The 25323-nt window shown below is 46.4% G+C and overlaps 1 protein-coding gene across 4 annotated transcripts in view; it reads right to left on the bottom strand.

Annotated features, from left to right (window-relative positions):
• The window catches only part of Osbpl10 (oxysterol binding protein like 10), a 240430-nt gene that overhangs the window by 37617 nt on the left and 177490 nt on the right, over window positions 1-25323 (bottom strand). For all 4 annotated transcript variants that reach the window (XM_057768030.1, XM_057768029.1, XM_057768032.1 and 1 more), the window contains 2 exons: window positions 24887-25097; window positions 17098-17252 (listed from right to left, as the gene is read on the bottom strand). In XM_057768030.1, the coding sequence (XP_057624013.1) occupies window positions 17098-17252; window positions 24887-25097 (366 nt within the window). The remainder of the gene's footprint in view (window positions 1-17097; window positions 17253-24886; window positions 25098-25323) is intronic.

The following is a 25323-nucleotide window of genomic DNA, read 5'->3' as shown; positions in this document are numbered from 1 at the left end:
TTGAAGTTAAATCAAGTTATAGAAGGCTGCAAGGAGACCTGGCTTTCAAGACCACTATTCTCGGGACCGTCACACAAAAATCATAGGTGACCTGAACCCTCACAGTCTCTGCTTCCTTATGAACAAGCAAACCCTAATTGCAGAGATCATACTGGTCTGCCCAACACAAACCTCCCGACTTGCATATGGAAACGATTACTAGGAACAAAGAGAATGCCAGTTAGGGAAAGCACTTGCCATGAAACCTGCCCACCTGAGTTCCATGCCTAGAATCCACGTAGCACTAAGAGAAAAAACTCCAGTTGTCCTCTGATCTCTACATGTGTTCCATGCACACACATACAACACATACCCATGGTAATAATAAATTAGATTTTTAAACATGAAAAAAGGGTGGGGGGGGGCGTGTGGAGAGATGGCTTAGCAGGTAGGAGCACCAGCTTCCAGAGGACCTGGGTTCAATTCCAAGCTCGACAAGGCAGCTCACACCTGTCTGTAACTCCAGTTGAGGGGACATAATGTCCTCTTACTCCAGCCTCCCCAGCAGTGGGCATACAATGGTACACGGACATATATGCATATGAAACACAAATACACATAATAAAACATTTTTTTAAAAAAAATTTTGGGTGCATCGGTGTTCTGCCTGCACAGTGTCAGGTCCTCTGGAAATGGATTTACAGACAATTATGAGTTGCCATGTATTGAGCCATCTTGCTGCCCAATAAAATAATTTTTTAACAAATTAAAAGGAGTCTTAGAAAATATCAACCAGAATTATAACAGACAACCCAAAGGGAAAGAGTATAAAGACAAGGCCCGCAGCTGTTGCTGCGTGAGGCTTAGGGTTCGATCCCCAGTACTGCCAAATGATAAATAAATATATATTAAAATGCTAAAACCTAAGTCGAATGGCTAATAAATGTGTGAACGTAGGCTTAAAGATTCATTCATAATTATAAAAGTATAAAAACCAAAATACTGCTTCTCTCCCCAAAAGACAATAACAAAGGTAAATTGGTTTTCTGTAAGTTGTTTGTCAGATTTTTGTTTTGAGAGAGGGTCTTAATTTGTAACCCAGGCTGGCCTTAGATTCCCAGAAATCCTCCTGCCTCAGCCTCCCAGAAGCTTGAATCACCAGGCCCGGCTTTGATACTTGTTCTCTGGTGGCAAAGAGTGAAGGTGCTGGAGCCCTTGCCCAGTGCTGGGGAGACCTGTTTCACCTCAGGGCCACCCAGTATTTATCAAATTCCTGTGCGTTGCTTGGGATTCATCTATGCTCCGCTGTGAGAAAGGGTCTCGTGAGAGGGCAAAGTCTGTGCAGAGCATGGCTTACATGAGGGAAAGACTGAACACCTCAGTTCTTCTCCCGGGGCCTGGGTAAATCACCCGGGATTAAATACGGTGAGAGTCATGGCTCTGTCTCAGGAAGCTAATGACCAACAGAGGCTTTTCAGCTGCGCAGATGACCACAGACGGCATAAGGTCATAGGAAGACAGCTAGCATCCACGGTTAAGTTAAAAGGCCGAGAAGGATAGGAAAGCTAGGCCTGGTGGTGCGTGCCTTTAATCTCTGCTCGTGGGAGGCAGAGGCAAGTGGATCTCCGTGGTTCATAGGTGGGCCAGCCTGGTCTACATAGGGAATTCCAGGCCAGCCAGGGCAACATAGTAAGACTTTGTCAAAATTTAAAAATGTAATTTTAGATTAAGAAGCCACACAACATGATCTAGATGGTGAAAGGTTTTAAAAGGAATAAAGGTTAGTATTGAGTTCCCATTTAATCTCCCAGGAGAATCACACAGCAGCCTCTTCGAGGGATGACATCAAAAAGAAGGGTCAAAAGAGTGGGTTTTCACTCTTGACTCTCTAAAAGTTCCACGCTAGAGTTGGTTAAAGTGGTACTAGCCCAGGCTAGCCTCAACCTCAGGATGTGGTGGGGGATGGTGTTGAACTTCTGCTCCTCCTGTCTCAATCTTTCTAGCGCTAGACTGATAGGCATAAACCACCACGCCATTTACACAGAGCTGGGATCCAATCCAGGGCTTCATGGAGCTAGGCGAGCCCTGGACAAGCTGAGCCACAGCCCCAGGCCTTGCAAGAGTTAATCCTCCCTCCTACTGCCCACTGCGGACAGAATGAACTATCAAAGGTGGTTGTGGCTTTGTGTCTAGGTTAATTCTGAAAACCTCAGAGGGAGGGGTGGCTGGGAGGAGCGGCAAGCAACGGACCCAGGAAAGGCAACTTTCAAAAAGAGCTTCACTGTGTAAAAAAGAAAATAATCAGAGAGCTGGTTTCTTTTCTTCTGTAGCAAGTCCAGCTGAGCTGCCTGCCTTCCTCAAGGAGAGAAATTTATGGACAGGCCTTCCGAGCCACAGTCGGCTTTCCTGTCACAGTGTGTGAACATGAATGTACTGGTGAACAGAAGCCACTCGCATCTGTAAGAGGCTTTGGGCCCCCATGTCCCCCCCGCCACCTTGCAACTGTAAGAGGCTTGGATGTCCATATCCCCCCAAAGCCAGACTATGGATTTGGGGTTCCAAGGAACTGGGAAATTAGATTTGCAGATGTAGCTTAGTGGTAGAATACTTGCCTAGCATGCAAGAAGTCCTGGGTTCAATCCCCAGCACTGTGTAAACCAGGCCTGGTAGTGCACAGCTGTCAGGAAGATGAGAAATTCAAGGTGAGCTTTAGGTACAATTTGAAGTCAACATGGCTACATGAGACCTTGTATTAAAATGGTGGGCAGAGGGCTGGATAGATGGCTCAGAAGTTAAGAGCACAGCTTGTTTATCCAGAGGTTCTAAGTTCAATTCCCAGCAATCACATGGTGGCTCACAACCATCTATAATGAGATCTGGTGCCCTCTTCTGGCATGTAGGCACACATGCAGATAGAACACTGTACACATAATAAATAAAAAGAGGCGGGGAAAAGGAAGACAGGATTGCTGAAGAAAGGTAAACTGGTAAACCTGGCTCTGAAGACCCATGAAGGGACCACAAGCCAAGGGCACAGGGGAAATCAAGCAGACAGCTCATACACGTCACCTCAAAGTTCATTTCTCCACACTCCAGGCTTCTTTGCTGCACCCACCTGAGGCATGCTGTGGAGAATTAGCCTGGGCTGCACACGGGGGTGGGGTGGGGTGGTGTGCAGACCTGCTCTGCTAACTGGCCTTGTTATGTGTCGGTGGGGGAGGGGTCTCAGACATCTTTAGAAAAGCCAGCAAGACAAGGAAACCCAAACGCCCCCAATGACAACTGAAGAAGCTATGCTGGGCATCATGCTGGCCTATGTTAGTCAAGGAAACTGTACTGTCAACATACCTTGGCATCACCCGAGAGAGTATCTCAGTTGATCAAAGGTCTTATTGGGTTGGATATGTGTGAGGGTGTATCTAGTCTTAGTTGATGTAGGAGGGCCCAGTCCACTGTGGGCAGCACCATCCCTTAGGCAGGTAGAGCCGGGCTGTAGAAGGAAGCTAACTGCATCTGAGCTTGTGAGAAAGTCAGCAAGCAGCATTCCTCCATTGTTTCTACTTCAGGCTGCTGCCTTGAGTCCCTGCCCTGACTTCCCTCAATGATAGACGGTGACCCGGAAGTATACCAAATCAATCCTTTCCTCCCCAAGTTGCTCTTGGTCAGCGTGTTTTATCAGAGCACTGAAACCAGGACAGAAGCCCTTTGATGAAGCTCACCCCATGCACAAGTGGCAGATGGCACTGTTTATGCCGGGTAAACTACTGAATCCCAGGGACCCCAGAAGAGTGTAACGACACTCAAGAATTCCCCAGCCCATGTAATGTCCACAAACAAGGAAAAGGCGGGGAGGCCAAACAGCAGTTGTATTAAGGCTGATTTACTGTTGTGTGCCAGCCCCTGAGAGGAACCCTGGAAACACGGGATCTCATGGCACTGAATTAGTGTTCTGTCCACTTAGCGAGTATGCACTCACATTCCTCGGCTGGCACACACAAACGGTTTGGCCTGAGAGTGCCCTGCCAATCTCCATAAATGGAGAGGAGAAAGACACCACCGACCTAATCCCTCACCTGGGAGCATCTTAGAGAGCCTTCCTCCATACCCACATGCTTGTTGGAGGAGAGAGGTAATTGATGCTTCATTCCTACAATTTCAGACATAGGATTATTTTGCTACCCCCCTCCATATATCCTACAAAGATGATCAGGAACATTGTAAGACCTTGCAAGGTCCACACTTTATCAAATGGGATCTGTCCCTCTACTGTTATCAGGTAGCCCAGGCTGGCCTTGAACTCCAATGCTTCTGTTTCCACCTCCCAAAGCCAGGGATCACAGGACATAACACCACTCCAGGCTGTTCCATGGTATTGTATGCCCTGTGGACTAACTGCTTCTTCAAGAAATCTGTGCTCTCAATGATTGTTAAAGAAAAGGTTCTGTGAGGGCCAGGGGAATGGCCCAGTGGGTAAAGATCATGCAGCAAAATAAACACCTACACAAATGGGCAGATGTGCAGCCACCACAGTTCTAGCCCTTGGGTGATGGGAAGGGAGCATCCCCAGAGCACACTGGCTGTCTAGACCCCAACCAGTGAGCTCTGAGTTCAGGTGAGACAGCCTGCCTCAAGGTAAAGTATGATCACGTAAGACCCCCGCAGCCCATCTATGGCCCCACACGCATACATGCCTGCACATACACACGCACTTACACACGTGCCAACACACACAGCTGCTGTGAGGTGGGGACGTGAGTTTATATAACCTTTCTGCCAAAGCTTGCTCAGAGCCTGCTGGAGCAACTTCCCTCCACTTCTGCGGGATGGGAAGAGCCCTTCTCTCACAGGCTGAGAAGTGCCAGCCTCAAAGAGCAATTTCTGTAAGAGATGCCGTGCTGAGTAGAGAGGTAATGCTAAAGAAGCCATCATCCTGGAATTTCAAAGATGGAGGTGAGCGGAACACTCCCTTTGCACACGTGAAGCTGACCAACATGAGAACGACACACCTCCCCCAAAAGAGTCATTATCTCTGGATTACACCATGAACTTCTAAAGTCAAACTGCAAGCTGACTCCTGATGACACTCTCCTCACAGAGCCCACCCCGAGCCCAGCCCTACATATATACTACTTATGGTCCTCAAGAGGTGGGAACAGGATAGGCAAGCAGACACAGCAGGGTGTCCAAATGCCAGAGCCGTGGTCCTGCTGGGGTGGGTGAGATGGCTCAGCAGGAAAACGCACTTGCTGCCAAGACTGACAGCCCAAGTTCAAGCCCAGGGACCCATGTGGTGGATGGGGAGAATTGAGCTCTACACGCTGTCCGTGGATCCCCACACGTGAGCACACACACAAAACCACTAGAAACAATTTAAAATAAGCAACTGTTCTGGCACTATTTGCACATGGCATGAACAGCACCTGCTGGAACTCAGAATATTCCCCAGTTCACCCTCAAAAAGGTTCATTCCCCTGCTCCATACACACATCCTCTGCTTCCTGCCTAGTTGCTCCCAGGTACCTCAAAGCCACAAACCCGCAAATCTATAATTATGATTTCGTACCCAGAGAACTCCTGCAATGCTACTGAACTCAATTCAAACTGCAAAAAGGGATGCAGGCATTCATCAATTGAATCAGGCAAAGCCTACAGAACAGACAAAAAATACTTGGCTCCTTTCTTCCAGAATGTTCTTTCCCCAAGATCATAAATTGCTGAGTGCTGACTTTCCATCTTCGAAAAGCGAACGTCATGAGAGCTGGCATATAAATCACTCTGGGATACTTATTCACCATAGACAAATAAAAATGTGAGCTACTCTGCTGGCGTGGGGCTCCTCTTTGCCGGCACGATCTGATGGGTCTAGGCTAGCCAGGGTAAGGAGAGAAAGCTGTGGGATTGGGGCTCCTCTCTGCCGGCATGATCTGATGGGTCTAGGCTAGCCAGGGGTAAGGAGAGAGTGAGCTGTAGGGTTGGCGGTCATGCCGAGAGGGCTAGAGTAAGGGCGCCAAACAGAATGGTAAATGTTGCCTACCACATCGCTACAATCTCTTCAACGTTTCGCCTCTAGTTGACAGCTCCCCTTCAAGGCCACAGGAATGATGGGGAGGAAAGAGAGGAATTGGAGAAAGGGGGCACAGCATACACAACAGTGTGTTATTTAAAGCCCCTCTCATTCACGGCGTCAGGGCACTTGGTCCTTCGGGAACTGTGGTCAGGGAGTAGAAACTGTTCCCCTTGATGCTGCTTTATCATAAGGCAGCAGCTCACAATGGAAAAAATCCAAGGTGACTGTGTCCCCAGCACTCTGACGGATGCTTACATCACAAAGTCACTGTTGCAGGGGGTGGGAGCTCAGAGAAATGACAGGGTGAACACTTCCCAAAGATGCATTGGGCCCAGCACCAAACTCCATGAAGTCCCCCAAGCACGTGCCACTGGCCAAGGTGTGATTTAAGACCACAACAATACTCCAATCCTCTTGTAAAAGCAATGCCTAGCCAAAAGGGCAAACACTGCCACCACAAACAGAAGGGGGGAAAGAAATGAAGTTGGAAAGGAAGAAGTGAAAACAGAAAGGAAGAAGACCTTGAGGGCGCAGCATAAATGGCAGGAATCTCCCAAGCCATAAAGGAAAACACAGCCACACCTGTAAGTAAGAGGGCTCACAGGCTGCCAGATGTCAATCAAATGAGTTCTTGAAGGGCTAAGGATGCTCCATCGGCATAGTGCTTGCCCAGTGCACATGGGGCCCTGGGTTCGACCCAGTACATTTGTCTTCCAAACCTTGGGATGTGGAAACAGAACCCTCAGGGTCATCCTTGACTGCATAGTGCAGTCTTTACTGATCTCCTAAAATGTGAGGACTCTGCGAACCAAATATTCGTTCCTCAAAACTAATGTAACACAGTCAGGTGGTGGTGGTGCATGTCTTTAAACCCAGCACTCAGGAGGCAGAGGCAGGCGGATCTCTGTGAGTTTGAGGCCAGCCTGGTCTAGAGACTGAGTTTCAGGGCAGCCAAGGCTACACAGAGAAACCCTGTCTCAAACAAACAAAAAACAAAAATCAAAAAAACCCAACAACAAAGACTAATGTAACACTGTCTTTCATTGTTTTTATTACATTATTCATGGTGGATTTGAAAAAAAAACATTTCATTTTTCAGAACCTGGGATCAAACCCAGGGTCTCATCCATGCTTGGCAAATGCTCCACCACCAAGCTAAAACCTAGGTTACTTTAAGATATGATCAAACTAAGTTCTTAGGCTGGTCTTGAACTCATTCTGTAGTACAGGCTGACCTGATTCTCCTGCCTCTGCCTCCTGAGTAGCTGAGATTATGGGCCTTGTGGTGGTTTGAGAGAAAATAGGCCACAAAGGGAGTGGCACTATTAGGTGTGGCCTTTTTGGAGTAGATGTGGTCTTGTTGGAGGAAGTGTGTCACTGTGGAGGTGGGCTTTGAGGTCTCATATATGCTCAAGCCACACCCAGTAAAACAGACCACCTCCTCTTGCCTCCAAGTCAAGATGTTGGACACTCAACTACTCCTCCAGCACCATGTCTGCCTGCACACCACCATGTTGTACCATGATGACAATGGACTAAACCTCTGAACTGTAAGCCACCCCAATTAAACGTGTTTCCTTTATAAGCATTGCTGGATCATGGTGTCTCTTCACAGCAATAGAAACCCTAACTAAGTCAGGCCTACCTCACCAAGCTGGCTACTGGGGATATTTTTAAAGGTTCACTATATGGGCTTTGAACATTTAGCCAGGACCACAAAAATAAAGTCCACAAAATATTCCCCCACTTAGTGAACTGAATGGATAAACTGGGCATCTGCTTGTAAACTTGACCCATGCTGAAAGAGAGAGCATGCTGGGACAGGAGGGGGTGGCAGAGCAGATTTTGAAATCCTAGAGAGAGAGAAACTTATGCTCCTCAGTGCTCAGAGTACAGGGACTGTTGTGAAAGATGACAAGGAGATTGAGCGCCAGTGGCTGATGTGAGATTCCCCTCTGTATGCTGTGAATACCATTGGTGAATAAAGAAACTGCCTTGGCCTGTTGGTAGGGCAGAACATAGGTAGGTGGGGAAAACTGAACTGAATGCTGGGAGAAAGGAGGCGGAGTCAGAGAGAAGCCATGTAGTCCCGCTGGAGCCAGACAGAACTTTACCCAGTAAGCCACAGCCATGTGGTGATACACAGATTACTAGAAATGGGTTAAATTAATATGTAAGAGCTAGCCAAAAAGAAGCCAGAGCTAATGGGCCAAGCAGTGATTTAATTAATACAGTATCTGTGTGGTTATTTCAGGTCTGAGCTGCTGGGTGGTAGAAAAATGACCCAGCAGCCCCTCCTACAAGTGGTTTTTTCCATCTTCTCACAGGAAAGAACTAAACAAGCTGTGTCACAGATAGGTGACAGACCTGCTGGCCTTTAGCTAACAGTGTTCCATAAACTGTAAGGCGGGAGAGATGGCTCGGCACTGGCTGCTCTTCCAAAGGACCTGAGTTCAGCTCCCAACACTCACATGGAGGCTTCCAGCCTCCTGTAATCCTAACTCCAAGAGTTGACCCTGGCTTCTGGAGAGTCAACCCCTGGCCTCCGGAAATACCGTAATGCTTGTGCATAACCTTGCCCCCATACATACACACACACCATCAATGAAAAGAAAAAAATTCTAATCTGTACATTGCATCTGGAGTAGAAGAGTCACTTGGACTCTCCATGTCAATTCTGAGAAAAACTACCTCCAGAGTCTGAAGCTCCAATAGCCATCTTGTTTACTTTTGGGGTAATGACACTGTGAGGTTAAGTTCAAGGACCTAATGTTCCCAGGGAGCCTGCCTGTCTGCATTTCATGAGTACATTTTTGGCAAGATCTCCATTGTAATTTGCATAAGCACAGAAAATACCAAGTTTCTGAGGCTGCCAGGGAGAATGCTGACTTGCACTTCCAGGGGCCTAAGAGCACACTGCAATGTTTATAATTGTTCTTATGTGTCATTTTGTGTGTCAGTCTTTTAGTCTGTGCTTCTGACTCTATCTTATTGCATACTTTGTGTGTGTGTGTGTGTGTGTGTGTGTGTGTGTGTTTTAGCATAAGGTCTCACTCTGGAGTCCAGACTGGTCTTTAAGGTGATCCTCCTGCCTCTGCCTCAGCTTAGCTTAACACTGCTATTATTATCATGTCTCTTGAAACCTTTTTGTATGTATGTCTGCACATGTAAGACTATAAACATTTTAAAACAATTTTAAGCTTTAGTCATCTTACCCCTCAGTCTCCTAAAGAAATAGGTTATTTCTTACCTTACCCAAGCATAAATGAAATGCAGGGATTAAAAGGATAAAAGGACAGCTAATGAACCTGGGAAGTCACTTAATTTTTTTTTAATTTTAACTAAAAATATTTCAAAAATATTGAAATGGGGTCTCACTGGCTCGCCTAGAACTCACCATGTAGACCAGGCTAGCCTCAAACTCAGAGATTCATCTGCCTCTGCCTCCTAAGTGCTGGGCTTAAAGGCGTGCACCACCACACCCAACCCCAAATTTATCCTGTATGTATGTGTGTGGGCCACAGGCATGCAATGTTGCTGTTCAGAGGTCAGGTGACAACTTGGCAGAATTGGTTCTCTTTCAACCATGGGAGACCTGGGATTGAACTCGGGTCATCAGGCTTGTCCACTGATCCATTTCGCCAGCCCCAGATAGGTCACTTTAAAACCCAGTGACACAATTTACAACAAAGCACAAGTTAAGACAGAGGAACTTAGGTTTTCTTTGTCATAACTATTACAGGCTTATTATTTCACAGACATGACAGAGCTATACTTTCTTACCATATAAACTTCCATACCCTTAACTTTCTAAAATCTATTAAAAATGAAATATTGAGTGTATTGAATGTGCTTCACAGAACATTAAGATGTTCTGAACACACCATTAAGGGATATCTGATCTTCTCAAGGAAGTATTCTAGGGGGACAATAAACATCTAAAGTAAACCCTTCACAGTACTGTCAGCATTTGCATCAAACCGTGCTCATTAAGGCATAAGATAAAACTGAATTAAGTAAGAAAATTTTTTATTTGCTACATAAATTTTGGTAAGGATTTTCTTCTAAAACAGATTCTAAAAGGAAATTAAACTTTACACTTCCCCCTTGGTATTCAAGGGCAATAGAAAACAAGACATAAAAATACTTTATGCTAATCAAGATGTGTGATTTTAAATACATTTGGAAAACTAATAGAATCTTTTTATAATTGCTTTGTAACATTTCCGTGATATATGGAGGTTGCCAAGGATAAGTTTTCTGAGATATAAGTAACTCAATATGTAATTACGGAAATAAAGTCAAAATGCTTGAAAACGGCATTCATTAAAAATCCTTTGATGAGGTAGATGTGATGGTGTGTCCCTTTAATCTGAGGATTCAGGAGTTGAGGCAGGTGGATCTTTTTGAGTTTGAGGTCAGCCTGGTCTACACAGTGAAGTTCAAGGAAGCCAGGGCTACACAGAGCAACCCTGTGTCAAACAACAACAAAAACTCTCTGGCCATGAGTGGTGGTGCACACCTTTAATCCCAGAACTTGGGAAGCAGAGGCAGAATGATCTCTGTGAGTTTGATACCAGCCTGGTCTACACAGAGCCATGTCGTCCAGAGCTATACAATAAGACCTTACTTTAAGAAAATCCTTTTATTAGGTTATTGCTATAATATTTGTTTCCAATAATACTTTTATTCTTCTAATTATAAACACTTAGAGCTTTATTTAATTCTGTGTGTGTGTGTTGTGTGTCTCTATGTGTGCGCTTGTTTGTGCATGTGAGTACATTTGTCTCCAGAGGTCAGAAAGGGCATCAGATCCCCTGGAACTGGGGTTACAAGTGGTTGTGAGTCACCAAGTGGGTTCTGAGGATGGAATGCAGGTCTCTGCAAGAGCAGTCAGTGCTCATAACCAACCCTGACATAAGATTTTATCTAAAGTTATTATACACATAAAATCATGAATGAGTTTGTCAACAATCTTTACATTCCATTATTGTGGCATTTCCTCCTCGTGATGGGATAACAGAAAATGCCAGCCCTGGGCAGCAGGGTGAAGCAGCTGGGGCAGCTTTGGTATGAGTGTATGTAGGGGAAAGGTCAATGTCATTGAATCACACCAAGAAGAAGAGAGAGAGGATATTCTGCAGCAAAAGGGTCAATTAAAAAAAAAAAATGATTCCCATCAAATTTTCAGAGAACTTTATGAAATGCTTTCTGCTTGGAAAAGATAAAATATAAATTCAAAAGATTAAAACTTAAAAAGCCTGGTCCAGTGTGCAAAGATAGCTTCGTTAGTTTCTGACCTTTGCTCCAGAAATATACATATATTTCATCCATGTTGAGCTAGGCTGCTTCTGCTACTGGATAATAAAGTCATTACTCGACATTAGTTCATTGCTGATAGATAATATACATCTTACTATAAAATGTCATTTCTTAATATCTAATTTTATATGTAATGAAATTATTAAGGTTAAACAAGTGCTGTTAATAAAAAGACAGTATTAAATTTAGAATGCTTTCATTGGATTCAAGACTTGTTTATTTTTAGTGTGAGTGTGGTCTGTGTGGTGTGTATGGACCTGTTGTGTGGTATATGAGTCTGCGTGTGGCGTGTGATCCCGTGTGTATATGGGCCTGTGTATGGAGTGTATGGATCTGTGTATGGTGTATGGGCCTGTGTGTGGTGTGTATGAGCTTGTGTGAGGTGTGTATATGGGTCTGTATGTGGTGTGTATGGGCCTCTGTATGGTATATGAGTTTGTGTGTGGAATGTGGGCCTGTGTGTGGTGCATATGGGTCTACATATGGTGTATGGGCCTGTGTGTGGTGTGCCGGTCTGTGTGTGGTATGTGTAGGTCTATGTGTGTTATGTATAGGTCTGTGTGTGGTGTATGGGCCTGTGTGTGGTGAGGCAGTCTATGTTATGTGTGTACGGGTCTATGTGTGGTGTATAGGTCTGTATGTGGTATGTATAGGCCTGTGTGTGGTGTGTGTCGTATGTATAGATCTGTGGTGTGTGGTGTACCAGCCTGTATATAGTATATATAGGCCTGTGTGTGGTGTATGGTCTGTGAGTGGAAGGTGTCAGGTGTCCTCATAGCTCTCTACCTTATTCCTTTAAGGCACGGTCTATCCCTGAACCTACAGTTTGTGTTTTTTTCAGATGGACTGGCAGCCAACAAGCTCCAGATACTTACTCCCTGATCTCCCCCACCCCCCTGGACTGGGGTTAAAGGTGTGCTTGCCACAAAGATGCTGTAATTTGAACTTGGGTCCTCATTATTTTTCATTGAGTGCCCTTAACCTTACTTGCTATACCTCCAGACCCTGAGTAACATTTTTAATTATTTATCAGTCTTTTGGGCATGTATTAGTGTGGGCACACACGCTAACACCAGAAACTTCCATGGGTCACCTTTTTACCTTCTACCATAGGTTCTGAGCCTTACACTCTGGCCACCAGATTTTTGCAGCAACTGCTTGTATCACCTCACCAGCCCTGAGCTTAATTTTTAATGTGTCTAATACGTAGGTTAAAATAGTCTTATAATATTAATACATATAATGCTACATGCCCACCTGTCATGGGTATTATACAACTACTGTGTAATGAGTCTGACAGAAGCAACATCATGGAAATGTCACTGAGAAATTGGTTCATTTTTTACAATTTTCTGATCTGTTTATAAACCAGATAATTCTACACATTACAAAAGTCTCCATGCTGCCAAATGGACTTAGACAAAAAGCTAGAGACAAAAGCCCTAAGGTTTTCATGCCTCATATAGCATGCTTTTGACTGATGTACAATGCTAAAATGAGAGCTGTAATTTGTCTGGATTTATAGACACAGATTTATATAAACCATTAGTCATTCAATTGGCAGAAGGCTATGAGATCAGATATGAAGTATCAAAGAGCTTAATAATGGTTATTTAAAACATGGTGTCAGGATAGTTAAACTCCAAAGGCCTGATTTTGTTCGAACTTTCTATTCTTTCTTCAAAACCTCAATTTTAAAAAAGTAAAAACAAACAATTCAAATAACTGCCCTGGCAGGGATGACAACACTCTAGAGACACAGGTGCCCTTCCTTGTGGCAAGCAGATTACCTAGATAATGGGTTCCAAGGAACTGTAATTTCTCCCAATAATCTTATACTGTGGGAAGGGCTAGCTAAAGCCTGGTGCCAGCTGGAGGAGCGACCTGCCATAAACAAGAGATTTCACACTTCTGACAATACTCAGTAAGGCCACCCGTCGGGACACTAGAGAAGCCACCCGTCGGGACAGACTAGAGAAACCACCCGTTGGGACAGACTAGAATCGAGACAGTGAAGGAGCCCCCTCAGCCATGCTCTGTAAGTAACCCGGATAAAACCTAGTTCACTAAGTTGCCTGGATAGACTCGCTTTCTCGACCTGTCTGTGCCCTGCCCGGGGTGCATAGATGTCTCCTTACCCCCACCCGGGAAAAGCCAAGCAACAGACAGAAGGCAGGCAAAGAGCCTCGGCATCTGCCTGCCCGTCCTAAGACAAGCTGCCCCTAGACAAAGAAGGCAGAATAAAATCTTCTGAGAACTAAATTTGAATTTTAGGTAGTCTTATAAAGCTGTAAACGTGTTCTACCCTCACTCATTACCCTCTGAGAGAACATTGCATCCTCACATTCAGTTAGGTCTGGCCCCGGCAGAGCGGCGAGTTAACTGTCACTGGATTCCACCCCGGAGTCCACCGCACTCTCTCATAGAGTGTGGATTAAACACATGCCGCACTTTGAGCTTTGGTTCTGCTGGAAATTAAGCAAACTAAATTTGAAAATGCATGTGTGAGCCATAAAAAAGACTCAGAGGGCAAGGGTGCTTGCCACAAAGCCTGACGACCTGAGTTCAAATCCCTGGACCCACAGTGGTGGGAGAGAACTGACTATGGCAAACTGTCTTCTGACTTCCACACATGGCACGCATCCCAGTCCCCCAAACACACACTAAATAAATAAATGTAAAAAAGAAAATACATGTCTTTTCCATATGTAGGTGGTTTGATGGTAAGCCAGAATCCAGTGGAGGAAATGGGACGCACTTCCGTATTCTGACTATGACTGTGGAAGGCAGGATGAACGATGGAAGCAATGAACAGGAGAAAATGCCTTCCTTGAGGTGATGCACAACAGCTATAATTCTCAACAGAGTTCTTGAGGGTGCGTGTGTATTCCTACATGTACACACAAGTGGACAGCAGGGACTGGGGTTGGGTGTCTTCCTCTGCCGCTTTCCACCTTATCTTTTAAAGACAGTCTTTCACCGGACCTGGGGCACACCAATGCTAGTCGCTAGTCTGGCTGGCCAGTGAGCCCCAGGGATCTTCATGTCCCTACCTCCTTAGCACTGGAAAGACAGACATACACCCCTATGTCCAGTTTTTACATGAGTGCTGGGGACCCGAACTTAGGTCCTCATGCTTGAGTGACAAAATTTTGCCAACTGAACCATCTCCCCAGCCCTTGAATTAGTTCTTCAGTAGGGACCACGATAGGGAACTACATTCTCTACGTTAATACAGGTGAGGAACCAGAGGGAACCAAAGGAATGTCCGGCCTTGAGAAATCCCCCTCCGTCCCTCCTGAAGTTGGTTTCTCCCGATTGTAGAGGAGGCAGCAATGGCCACATTTTGCTTTATCTGACAGGAGAGTTATTGGGTGAATTTTGCTAGCTGCTTCAACTATTAAAGAAAAACAGAGAGAGGGAGAAACAAAGGATAATGTTCCAAGAAGAAAACTATCACCTAGGCAGTGGCCATTTGGATTTTGAGAATTGTCTGCCAGGGCTGTCACTGGGGAACAATGAGAGAATCTTTACCAGAGGACTTGAATTAGCCTGCCTCTGAAAACCATCACGACACCAGCCCCCTGGACATCTCGGTCCACCTTGAGGAATTGCTGGGCTTCACCTCACATTCTTCTCACCACAGAATGGACGCAGCGCTGACAGCCAGAAATCAATAGCCCATTCCCATGCTAATGGCCAAAGGGTTTCTTTTTCAGATTTTTTAAAATCTAAACTTGGAAGTGAGTGATTTTTTTTCTTTCTTTTTTTCCTTTTTGCTGGGGCAGGAGAGATGGCTCAGCAAAAGTGCTTGCTGCTCCCACAAAGGACAAGAGTTTGGCCCCCAGCACCCATGTCATGTGGCTCACAACTACCTATAACTCAGGCTCCAGAGAATCTGAAACCCTCTTCTGGCCTCCTCAGGCACACACATGTATGGGAGCACACTCACACACACACACACACATACACAACCATTTTTAATCTTTAAGAGAAATGTTTATTTCATTTGGAGGTCGGAGTACAACTTGCAAGAGTTGCCTCTCTCCTTCCACCTTGTAGGTCCTGGGACGAACTCACGCCATCAGGTTTGGTGGCGGACACCAACTCACCAGCCCCCAGGAGCACAAACATTGAATACTATCTTCTGCCAGTGCTGCTGCTGGGTAGCTAAAGCGGTCTACAACTTTGAGCAAAAACAACAGACCAGCCTCAACCTTTAAGAGGCAGAGGACACAGCTACCTGGCAAAGGGAGAAGAAACATTATGGGGACTCACACAAGAATGGATAACCCAGGCTTCCCTAGCATTTTCATTACTTACAAGGGTTTCAGGGATTGAACTCAGGTTGCTAGTGTGACACAGGCGGTAACCTGATCCACTCAGCCATATTGATAGCCCTGTATTTTTTTTTTTTTTTGCTTGTTAATTAACATACTCGTTGTTTCTTTGAGATGAGGTCTCATGTAGCCCAGGCTGGCCTGGAACTTGCTTTGTAACCAAAGTTGACCTATCTCCACCTCCCAAGTATCAGGACTACAGGTATGCACCAGCATGGCCAGTTCATTTCAGTTTTTAAAAAAACCTCTGTAGTTATCCTCAAACTCAAATGTCAACTGACCCAGTCTACTGAAGGAGACAGCAGGGCTCCCAGCAGTCACCAACTTCGGAGGCAGCTCCCTCTGCTGCAAGTCCGGCTCAGCCTGCCCCCCCGCAGAGCCACCAGACAAAGTTCGCCTCCCTGCTCAATGCAAGCCCTGCTCAGACCCCTTAAAGAAGTGGCTGAGGTATTTGTTAGCAGATGGCTCCTGCCTCTGTCATAGCTACGCCGCCAGATCACCGCCAAAGGATATCAGATGGAGACGCTTGCTCGGAGAGGAACAAGAGTTACGTTGTTCATCAAAGCTATCCAAATGCATGCATAGTGTGAGGCTATACAGTTTTCAAGCTAAAATTAATTTGTTGGAGATTTAGAACGATTTCTAACAAATGGTGAAAACTGGCCTTAGCCTGACTCAAGATATCATCTTGAGAATGTGTATATCAAATTATAGATCATTGTCGTCCCTGACAGAAAATAAAATTGGCAAGAGGAACCACAGTTAGCTCCCTTCCAGTGGCCACTTGGAGGCGGGTTAGGGGAACAGGGCTGTGACAGGCAGGCAGACTGGTAGAGTCCTTGCAACCAGCTGGGACCCGGCAGATGGCCGACATCTGCAGGGGTTCTTGTCCTGTGACAGAGCAGGGCAATGCCCCTGTGCAGCGTGAACTTGCTGCACACAACACGTGTGAGGACATCGCACCTCTGGGCTGTCAGAGGCATGCAGGAGTCAAGCTTGTGAGGCGGGAGCTTGGGCAGGAACCATATGAAGAAGCCATACTACAGGGGAGCGGCATGTCTTACAACTGCTCCCATCATGCGTCATGCCAATAGGCACGTTTAGATACTTTGAGGGTCTGCTAGAATTTCTCCCATTTGAAGTTAAAACGAGGTTCATTTCAATCCAAATTGGAGGCTCCTCATTGGTAGAAAGGCAATTGGCTGCCAGACACAAGGTCAAGGGGGCAGGGGTTCCAGTCAGGCAAGGAGTTGATTTTGTCTTTCTGGGAAATTCTTTGCATTTGATAACTTGCCTCCTCTTAAAGCAGTGAGCGAGTTCCAAACACGCTCGCTCACTTTCTGAACAAGTACGAACGCAAGCAATGGGGGGGGGGGGGGGGGCGCTTACCTCTGGTTCCGGCTGGGAGCCGTGCTCCTCTTCTGAAGAGTTTGGTAGAATTGCCCATGTTATGTTAGCACTGGCCGAGGGCAAAGAGCCAAGGGTCCCGTTTTTCAGTTGGTCTGTGGAATGTGATGTGGGCCCATGCCATCCCAGGATGGTTTCTGAAATAAAGAGCAAGAATGATGCCCGCTGCTCTCCAGATCAAAACATTCAGAGCCTGTGAACTATCTGTGAGGAGACCCATGGGACATGGGCTTTGTGCCACGCATGGTGGGGTGTACCTGACCGTGCATGGAAGACACATTTTCCTACAGCATCAGGACCAGAGTCATCACAGACTAGGAAGATCATGTGTAGTCATGCACATGGGGGCCAGAGGTTCTCATCAAGTATCTTCCCCAGTCACTCTCCACCTTAATTTTTCTTCCTTATGTATGGCCTCTCACTGAACCTGAAGCTTACCAAAGTCAGTGGGGCTGGCTGAATGAGTACCTGTCCCCACCTCCCAGAGCTGGTCATACAGGTGTAATACAGGTGCACACTGCTGTGCCCAGCTCTTTACGTGGCCCTTGAGCGCAAACCCAAGTCCTCGAGCCTGTGTGACAAGAGCCTTCCCAGAGTCATTTCCCCAGCCCCCAGCAATACCTTCTATCAACATAGGCAAACGCTGTTTTCAAACTTTCAGAAACAGTTTATAATATTTACGTTAAGGACCGGATCATATTGTCACACAGAGGCCTCTCAAAATGTGGTCTGTTGTTTAGTAGCTGCAGCTCAGGAAAGATGTTGCCAGTGTGGCCAGGTGCAGGAATGTGAAGAAGACCCATCACCGAGAGCCAATATGCCTGCTCCATTCTAGCAAGAATAATTTTTAGAAATAGCAGCCTGCTAAACCAAAAGCAGTTTCCCAATCTTCCTTCAAAGCCTAGGAGAGGAGAAAAGATTCTCTCCTCTGATATGATTTTTATAGCGTTATTATTATCATGTATCTTCGCAAGCTTATTAATGGGGACAGGTAGATTTCTTTACCCCATAGCAATCTAGCAAAGTGAATAAATAGGTCGCTCTCAGCTCACTTCCAGCCTGGAGATTCAGTTCCCCACCTAGGAGCAGGGATAAATGAGAAAGGAACGACAGCCTGGGGAGTGGGGGCTCACTCCGTCCTATGGGTCTCAGGTGTCCCGTCCTCAAGGCAATCTTGTCTGTCGGCGTTCTTCCTGAACAATCTAGAAACGGCTTAAACCTTTAACATCCTGAGAGAATCTGACTGGTGGACATAAAATAGGATGGACAGCAACAAAAGTGGGGCACTTGCCCCCACCCCAACCCACCCCCGTGTGTGTGTGTGTGTTGCTGGGTGTGGTGTTCTCTTTTCAATGCCATACTCAATACTTTACTTCTGAATACATACATATACAGTAGACTACATAACTCTGCTGCTTAAGCCCCAACTGAAGTAAAATGTAAACCTCTTAGCCTTCTGAGCCCAGATCTGGCAGGCTCCATCCCTCTCCCTGTGGGTCCAAGGGCATCCCAAAGGCATCCCAAGGCACATTGTGGCTTCCTGCTTTCTTCACAGAACCTGCAGCTGTCTGAGCTCAGCTGGGGCACACACTGGACTCTGTTTCCTCTTTCCTTCCTATAACACCAGCAGCTCCTTGGAGGCAGAGGCAACAGTGGCCCCTCCCTGCTCTTCTGACTTTCATGGACACCGATTCATGAATGTGATCCACAGATAATACATGCAGGCAAAACACTCATGCAAACAAAATCTTTTAAAAAAATGAATGGATTCATACATGAATGAATGAATAAATATTGAAAATGAGGAGGAAGTCAGTTAGTCTTGTGGTTTAGTCTCGCCTGTCTCACCTAGTCCACCGTGTGTCTGGTGTCCCATTCCCCCTCACCTGCCCCCACGCCTATGTTGAATCCTAAATCCTGTCTGCTGGGGATTCAATGTTTGTATCCCTGCCCCATTCATATTGTGATATCTTAACCTCTGACCCAACAAGATCTGAAGTCAGAATTTTCTAGAAGCAATTAAAGCTAAATGAGATCATCAGCTAGAGCCTTCATTCAACAGGATCCATATCCTTAAGAAAAGGCCAGAGCTGGCACTGCACACACATGGCAAGTGAAAGCATGTGACATGTGACAGGGGGGAGGGATCGGCCACCAGTGGGCAAGGGGAAGACCCTTCAGATGGGGTCCAGCCTCCGGCACTGCCAGAAACACACATCTGTTGGGTCAGCCTTGGCAATCGCAGCCCGAGCTGACTGAGTCTTGCCTGTGTAAAAATTTGACATTCTGTTCATTGTGTGTTGGTTTGGCATTGATTTCAGTTTGAAACAGTCCACTAAAGCATCACTTGTCACTATTCCTGAGATGTTTTTATACTAAGGTATGTATACACATCTGTAACTCTGTATGGGTATGCACACGCACACACTTGTGAGTGCTTCTCAATGTTCATGTGAATATGAAGGTCAGAGATCATTTTCACGATTATGTTCTCTCTTTCCACCATGTGACTCCCAGGGACCAAACTCAGGCCATCTGATTTGGCAGCAAATACCTTTACCAATGAGCCGCCTCACAGGCCTGATTCCTGAGATTTGGGGCACTTAAATACTATGCTCGGAGCCGGGCAGTGGTGGCGCACGCCTTTAATCCCAGCACTCGGGAGGCAGAGGCAGATGGATCTCTGTGAGTTCGAGGCCAGCCTGGTCTACAAGAGCTAGTTCCAGGACAGGAACCAAAAGCTATGGAGAAACCTTGTCTCGAAAAATCCAAAAAAAAAAAAAAAAAATCCTATGCTCAGGGCTGTCGTCTCACTGATTTTATCTGGGCTCTGAACTGATGATGAATAATTTTCTAAACATAATTATATAGCTCACATCAAAGGCAAAATGATTGAGAGAATTAACCATTAACGTGTAGAAAAATATAAAGACAGTGACTACAGAAAAATGAGAAAAATGAGCTTGCCAGCAAGCATGAAGTCCTAGGTTCAATACCAGCATGGCCACATAGATACTACATATAAACACAGCAACAGCCCACACCCGGCAGCACCAAAAATATGGGCAGTTGGCTGGGGAGGCGGGGAGTTTAAGTGTACCCAGTCTTCACCACTAACGATTCAAAACATGGTGTGTAACAAGAATAAAAACATGTGCCCACTCCCTTTGTGGCTTTTCTTCCAAAACTCAAAGGTAGGATAAGAGAAATAGAGTTTTTGTAGCCAGAAAGCAATGTGGAGGAAAAGGCACCAGTAAGTGCCAGAGCAAGAGGCATTCTCCAGGCTAATAGAGAAAGACAGCAGGCTGCCTTCTCTTTCCTTCCACCTTTACTGAGCCTCTATGTAGCCCAGGATAGCTTCACATTCACACTCGTCCGCCTGTCTCGCCTGTGGTCCCAGCAGTGTGTGCCACTGTGCCCACTCCACACACAGTTTTAAAGACAGGAGTTTGGCTGAAATGTCTCAATCAATTCTGTCTCCCGGGAGCCTCAAGACACTGAGGATCGGCCTCTGCCCAGAGACTGTGGCAGGCGATGGCTCCCGGAAGCCTCAGCTGCTGATTTGGGGTGACCTCATCTTTCAGGTTCAGTAAACCTTCCAGGGTTCCAGAGTTAGGCTGTGACTGCCTGATGGAGGAAGGTCATTGGTTAATTAATAAAGAAACTGCTTGGCCTCATAGGTTAGAACATAGGTGGGTGGAGTAAACAGGACAGAATGCTGGGAGGAAGAGGAAATGAGCTCAGATGCAGGGCAGCTCCTCTCAGAGGCAGACGATGAAGCAAGCCACCAGGTCGGATATGCTGAATCTTTCCCGGTAAGACTGGTGCTACACAGATTATTAGAGATGGGTTGATCGGGATATGAGAATTAGCCAGTAAGGGCTAGAGCTAATGGGCCAAGCAGTGTTTAAAAGAATACAGTTTGTGTGTTGTTATTTCGGGGCATAAGCTAGTCAGGCGGCCGGGAGCTGGGTGGCAGGAACGCAGCCCGCAGTTCCCTCAACAACTGCCAAAGCTGAGAAAGTGTGAGACATACCTGCAGAAGAAAGCCACATGTTCCTAACTTGCACACGTGCCAAGGAGAAATGAAAGCAGTGTGCCCACGTGCATGCAGAGGCCAAAGGAAACCTGGGGTGTCTGTCCTCAGGTGCTGCCATCTTGTACCTTTGAGACAGTGTTTCTCTCGTTTGGCCTGGACCTTGCTGACTGAACTAGCCTGGTTGGCGAGCCCCAGGAGTCCGTTTCTACCTCCCCAATCCACCGCTAGGATCACAAATGCATAACACCAAGGCAAACTATTTTTGTTTTGGTTTAATATGCAATCTAAGGATTGAACTTGGGTCCTCACGCTTACATGGCAAACGCTGTATTGACAGGGCCATGTCCCAGTCCTTGACCGACAGCTTTCTTTGTGGAGAAAATGCCACTCAAGAACTTTGTTTTGACTGATTAAGAAGCTCACCCATCTGAAAGACTACAAGGAGAGATTGTAGCTTTCCCTACCTACTCACTGACTGACGGCATGATCGCATTTCTATCTTGGCTGAAAACCGTAAAATAAGAGTGACTGGCAGTGGGCAGCTTTACCAGAAGAGGGGAATGACAGAAAAGGAAGGCGCTGAGCGGTAGGAGAAGGAAAGCGAAGCAGATGGCCAGGAAAGCCCAGAATAGTCGTGTGATCCTCACATTTAACCATTTTCAACGTGACACGCTTACCAACAGCACTTTCCAGGAATCTTGGGAGATGAGAATATTCTGGAACGTGATCGAGGGAAAAGTGGACTTAACTGCTTTCTGCTCTAGTTCTCCCATTGCCTGTCTGGCTTCTGTCCTCATTCAGGCCCACTAGGACCCTGCTGTCACCATCCTGACCAAGCTGGCTCCAGCATCCCCACTTCCCAAGCCTACTTTGTGCCCAGCAGGCTGGGACAGTCCAGCTCTGACCCGGAACCACAATGCGTGGTTACAGCCTCTGCTTAGAGCTGGATCTCCTTCCCTGAACAATAACCCCAGCAGTAAGCAACCAACAAGAAACAGACAACAAAGTCCTCTGAACCCCCAAATCAAGCTTCAATTCTCTGCCCCACTGGAATCCAAGTACAGAACCAGCTCTAAGTTCTGAGTCCATCTCTGCCCACTTTCCCATAGAGCTAGGCTGGGAAGGACAGACCCTCAGCTCCTTCCAGCCAGGCACACGTCCCCAGCAAGCTACTGACACAGAATAGACAGGAATAGGGAGCTGCATATTCAAGCCTTGACTGAAAAGCCAAATCACCTCATTATTTTTCCCTACAAACATCTCTGAAAACATTAAAGATGCCCCAGAGATGGGTCTGGAGTAAGGCTGCATAGAAGGGAAGCAGGTGCATTTGAAAATATGCTTGGAGCCAGGCGGTGGTGGTACATGCCTTTAAACCCAGCACTCAGGAGGCAGAGGCAGGTAGATCTCTCTGAGTTCGAGGTCAGTCTGGTACATTATTTTAAAAACTGTGTTGTTACAGGGACACGTAAGTCTCAAATGAGCTGGAAGCAGAGGAGATGAATTACCCATGAAGCTTCCGTCTCCCACCAGTCCAGTTGTGTGCAGGTATAGTGGTGGGGAAGGATGCTTTCCAACAGTCAGGCATGTTTACGGACAAAATGATCAAGAAGGATGGGGGGCTTAGGGAGACAGTGCAGGTGGATAAAGTGCTTGCTTTGCAAACATGAGGACCTAAGTTTGACCTCCAGCACTCATGTAAACATTGAAAAGTAGGTCTGTTCATGAACATATAACCCAAGCGTCAGGGAGGCAGAGACAGGTGGGTCCTTGGACACCCTGGCTAGACGGCCTAGTCTACTATCCTTTTCAAACAATCATTTTTATTGTTTTTAATTATGTGTATGTATGTGGCAGGGTGTGTATAGGGGAGACATGGATGGTCTAGGAGGTCCTTCTGTCTGTGTGTTTCTTTTCTTGGTTAATGAATAAAGAAACTGCCTTGGCCTATTGATAGGGCAGAACTTAGGTAGGTGGGGAAGACAGAACTGAATGCTGGGAGGAAGAAGGACAGAGTCAGGGGGAGACGCCATGGATCCACCGTTAGAGATAGACATGCTGGATCTTTGCTGGTAGGCCACGACTTCGTGGTGATACACAGATTAATAGAAATAAATTAAGATGTAAGAGTTAGCCAATAAGAAACTAGAGCTAATGGGCCAAACAGTGATTTAATGAATACAGGTTCTGTGTGGTTATTTCGGGTGTAAGCTAGCCGGTTGGCCAGGAAGAACAAGTGCCCCTCCCTCCTACGCATGGATGTGTGCACACCAGTGTAGGTGTCTACGGAGGCCAGAAGAGGGCATCGGATTCCCTGGGGCTGGAATTACAGGCAACTAGGTGCTATGCAATGTGGGTACTGGGAATCTAGCTCTAGCGAGTGCTCTTAATCTGAGCCTGTCCTCCACCCCCGTACTATTCCTGTGGCCTTTTTGAAGCCTGAAATCATTTACTTATTGGGTTTTGGTTTTGTCTTGAGATGGAGTATTTTATTGATCAAGCCATTTCCCCCACACCTCTCCTCTGAAACTAGTTTCCCCTTTATTATTGAATTTATTCTTCAGCAATCTCTTTCTGTCTGCTTACTACTGGCTCCTCAGATAGGACTGAATTCTCTTAAGACCACATGTTCCTGTCTTTGGCTTCTGGAAGAGGAACTAGCAATGCTTCTGGAATGTTCTTCAGTAAAATCCTCCCATATGACCAGCCCCAAGGGAGGCCTGCATGACACTGCCCTAAAGGGAGCTGTATGAACCTATCCTTTAGAGGGGTGAGCAGGGCAGAAAGGAAAGGCCATATCTAGAGTAGCTGGTAACTACAGTGGACATGCACTGTGGAAAGCTGGAGCTGGAGGCAGGGTCCCCAGGGATGATCTGAAAGGTGGCATGCTGAGGACAAGAGTCATGAACAGCATGGAACATCAGGGCATGGCTGCCAAATCCGAAAGGATACACGCTGGCTGTATTTTTATAGGATGGTACACTACTGGGGAAGGGAGATGGAGACTTCACTGGACCAAAGGAGAGTTGTAGAATATTCATTAAAGATGTGTTACATTTGTTTATGCTGTGGGACATTTGTTTAATGATGCAAAGATGTGTTGCATTCTTTTATGTTACATTTGTTCAACTCTGTGAAACTGTGCTACTTTGCCTGCCTAAAACACCTGATTGGTCTAATAAAGAACTGAATGGCCAATAGGCAGGAGAAAGGATAGGTGGGGCTTGCAGGCAGAATAAATAAGAGGAGAAATCTGAGGGGGGGGGGACATCAGGGGCCAGCACCCAGCTACACAGCAAGCCATAGAGTAAGAAGTTAACAAAGATATACAAAAATAGAGAAAGATAAAAAGCCCAGAAGCAAAAGATAGATGGTTTAAGAAAAGCTAGCTAGAAGCAAGCCAAGCTAAGGACAGACGTTCATAAGTAATAATAAGTCTCTGTGTGCATTTATTTGGGAGCTCGTTGGTAGGCTCCCAAAGAGTCAAAGAGTAAAGAGCAGGGCCTGGTGATTCATACCCATAATCGCAGCCCTAGAATGCTGAGGCAGGAGGATCACCATAAGATCAAGGCCAACCTAGGCTACAGAGTTAAGTCAAAGCCAGACTGGACTATACAGTGAGATCCTATCTCAGAAAAGGGCTGGATGGATACAACAGGATACACACATGTACAAATAGGTCAATACACATCTCATCCAGGCAAGCTCAGGGGCTGGGAAGGGAGCACTTACCGGAGGGCCCTGGCTTGTGGCTGGGTGGGCCCACCTGGCGCACACTCTGCTGGAGCAGGGTGAGGCACTCCCCAAGGCAGCTGAGGGTGGCAGCAGAGGTAGCCTTCAGGAGAAGCAGGTCCTGGTCCAAGGCAGTGAGGGGGCCAGAGCCTGGAAGGGACTCGATGGCATGCACGAGGTTCTTCTGCTGACCTTCCACCTGGTTCATCATCTAGAAAACAAGGACAACGGAGATAAGGAGGTTTCCTATTGAGTGGCTCCAAGCCCACAGGGAGCTTCAGAGCTGGGACAGTAGGCTCTACGCACAGGGCACTCTGTGCACACTTAGCCATTGCTGTGGTGGTCAGGCCCGGGTGTCTGTGTGGGGGTCCATCTATTCACACCCTAAAACACTGACCGAAGAGAATATCAGAATGACATCAGAGCTAAAAAGGAAT

Source organism: Chionomys nivalis, chromosome 4 (genome assembly GCF_950005125.1).
Source record: "Chionomys nivalis chromosome 4, mChiNiv1.1, whole genome shotgun sequence".
NCBI lineage: Eukaryota > Metazoa > Chordata > Mammalia > Rodentia > Cricetidae > Chionomys > Chionomys nivalis.
Note: the sequence above shows the minus strand (reverse complement) of the source record. Positions and strands in the feature narration are given on the sequence as shown.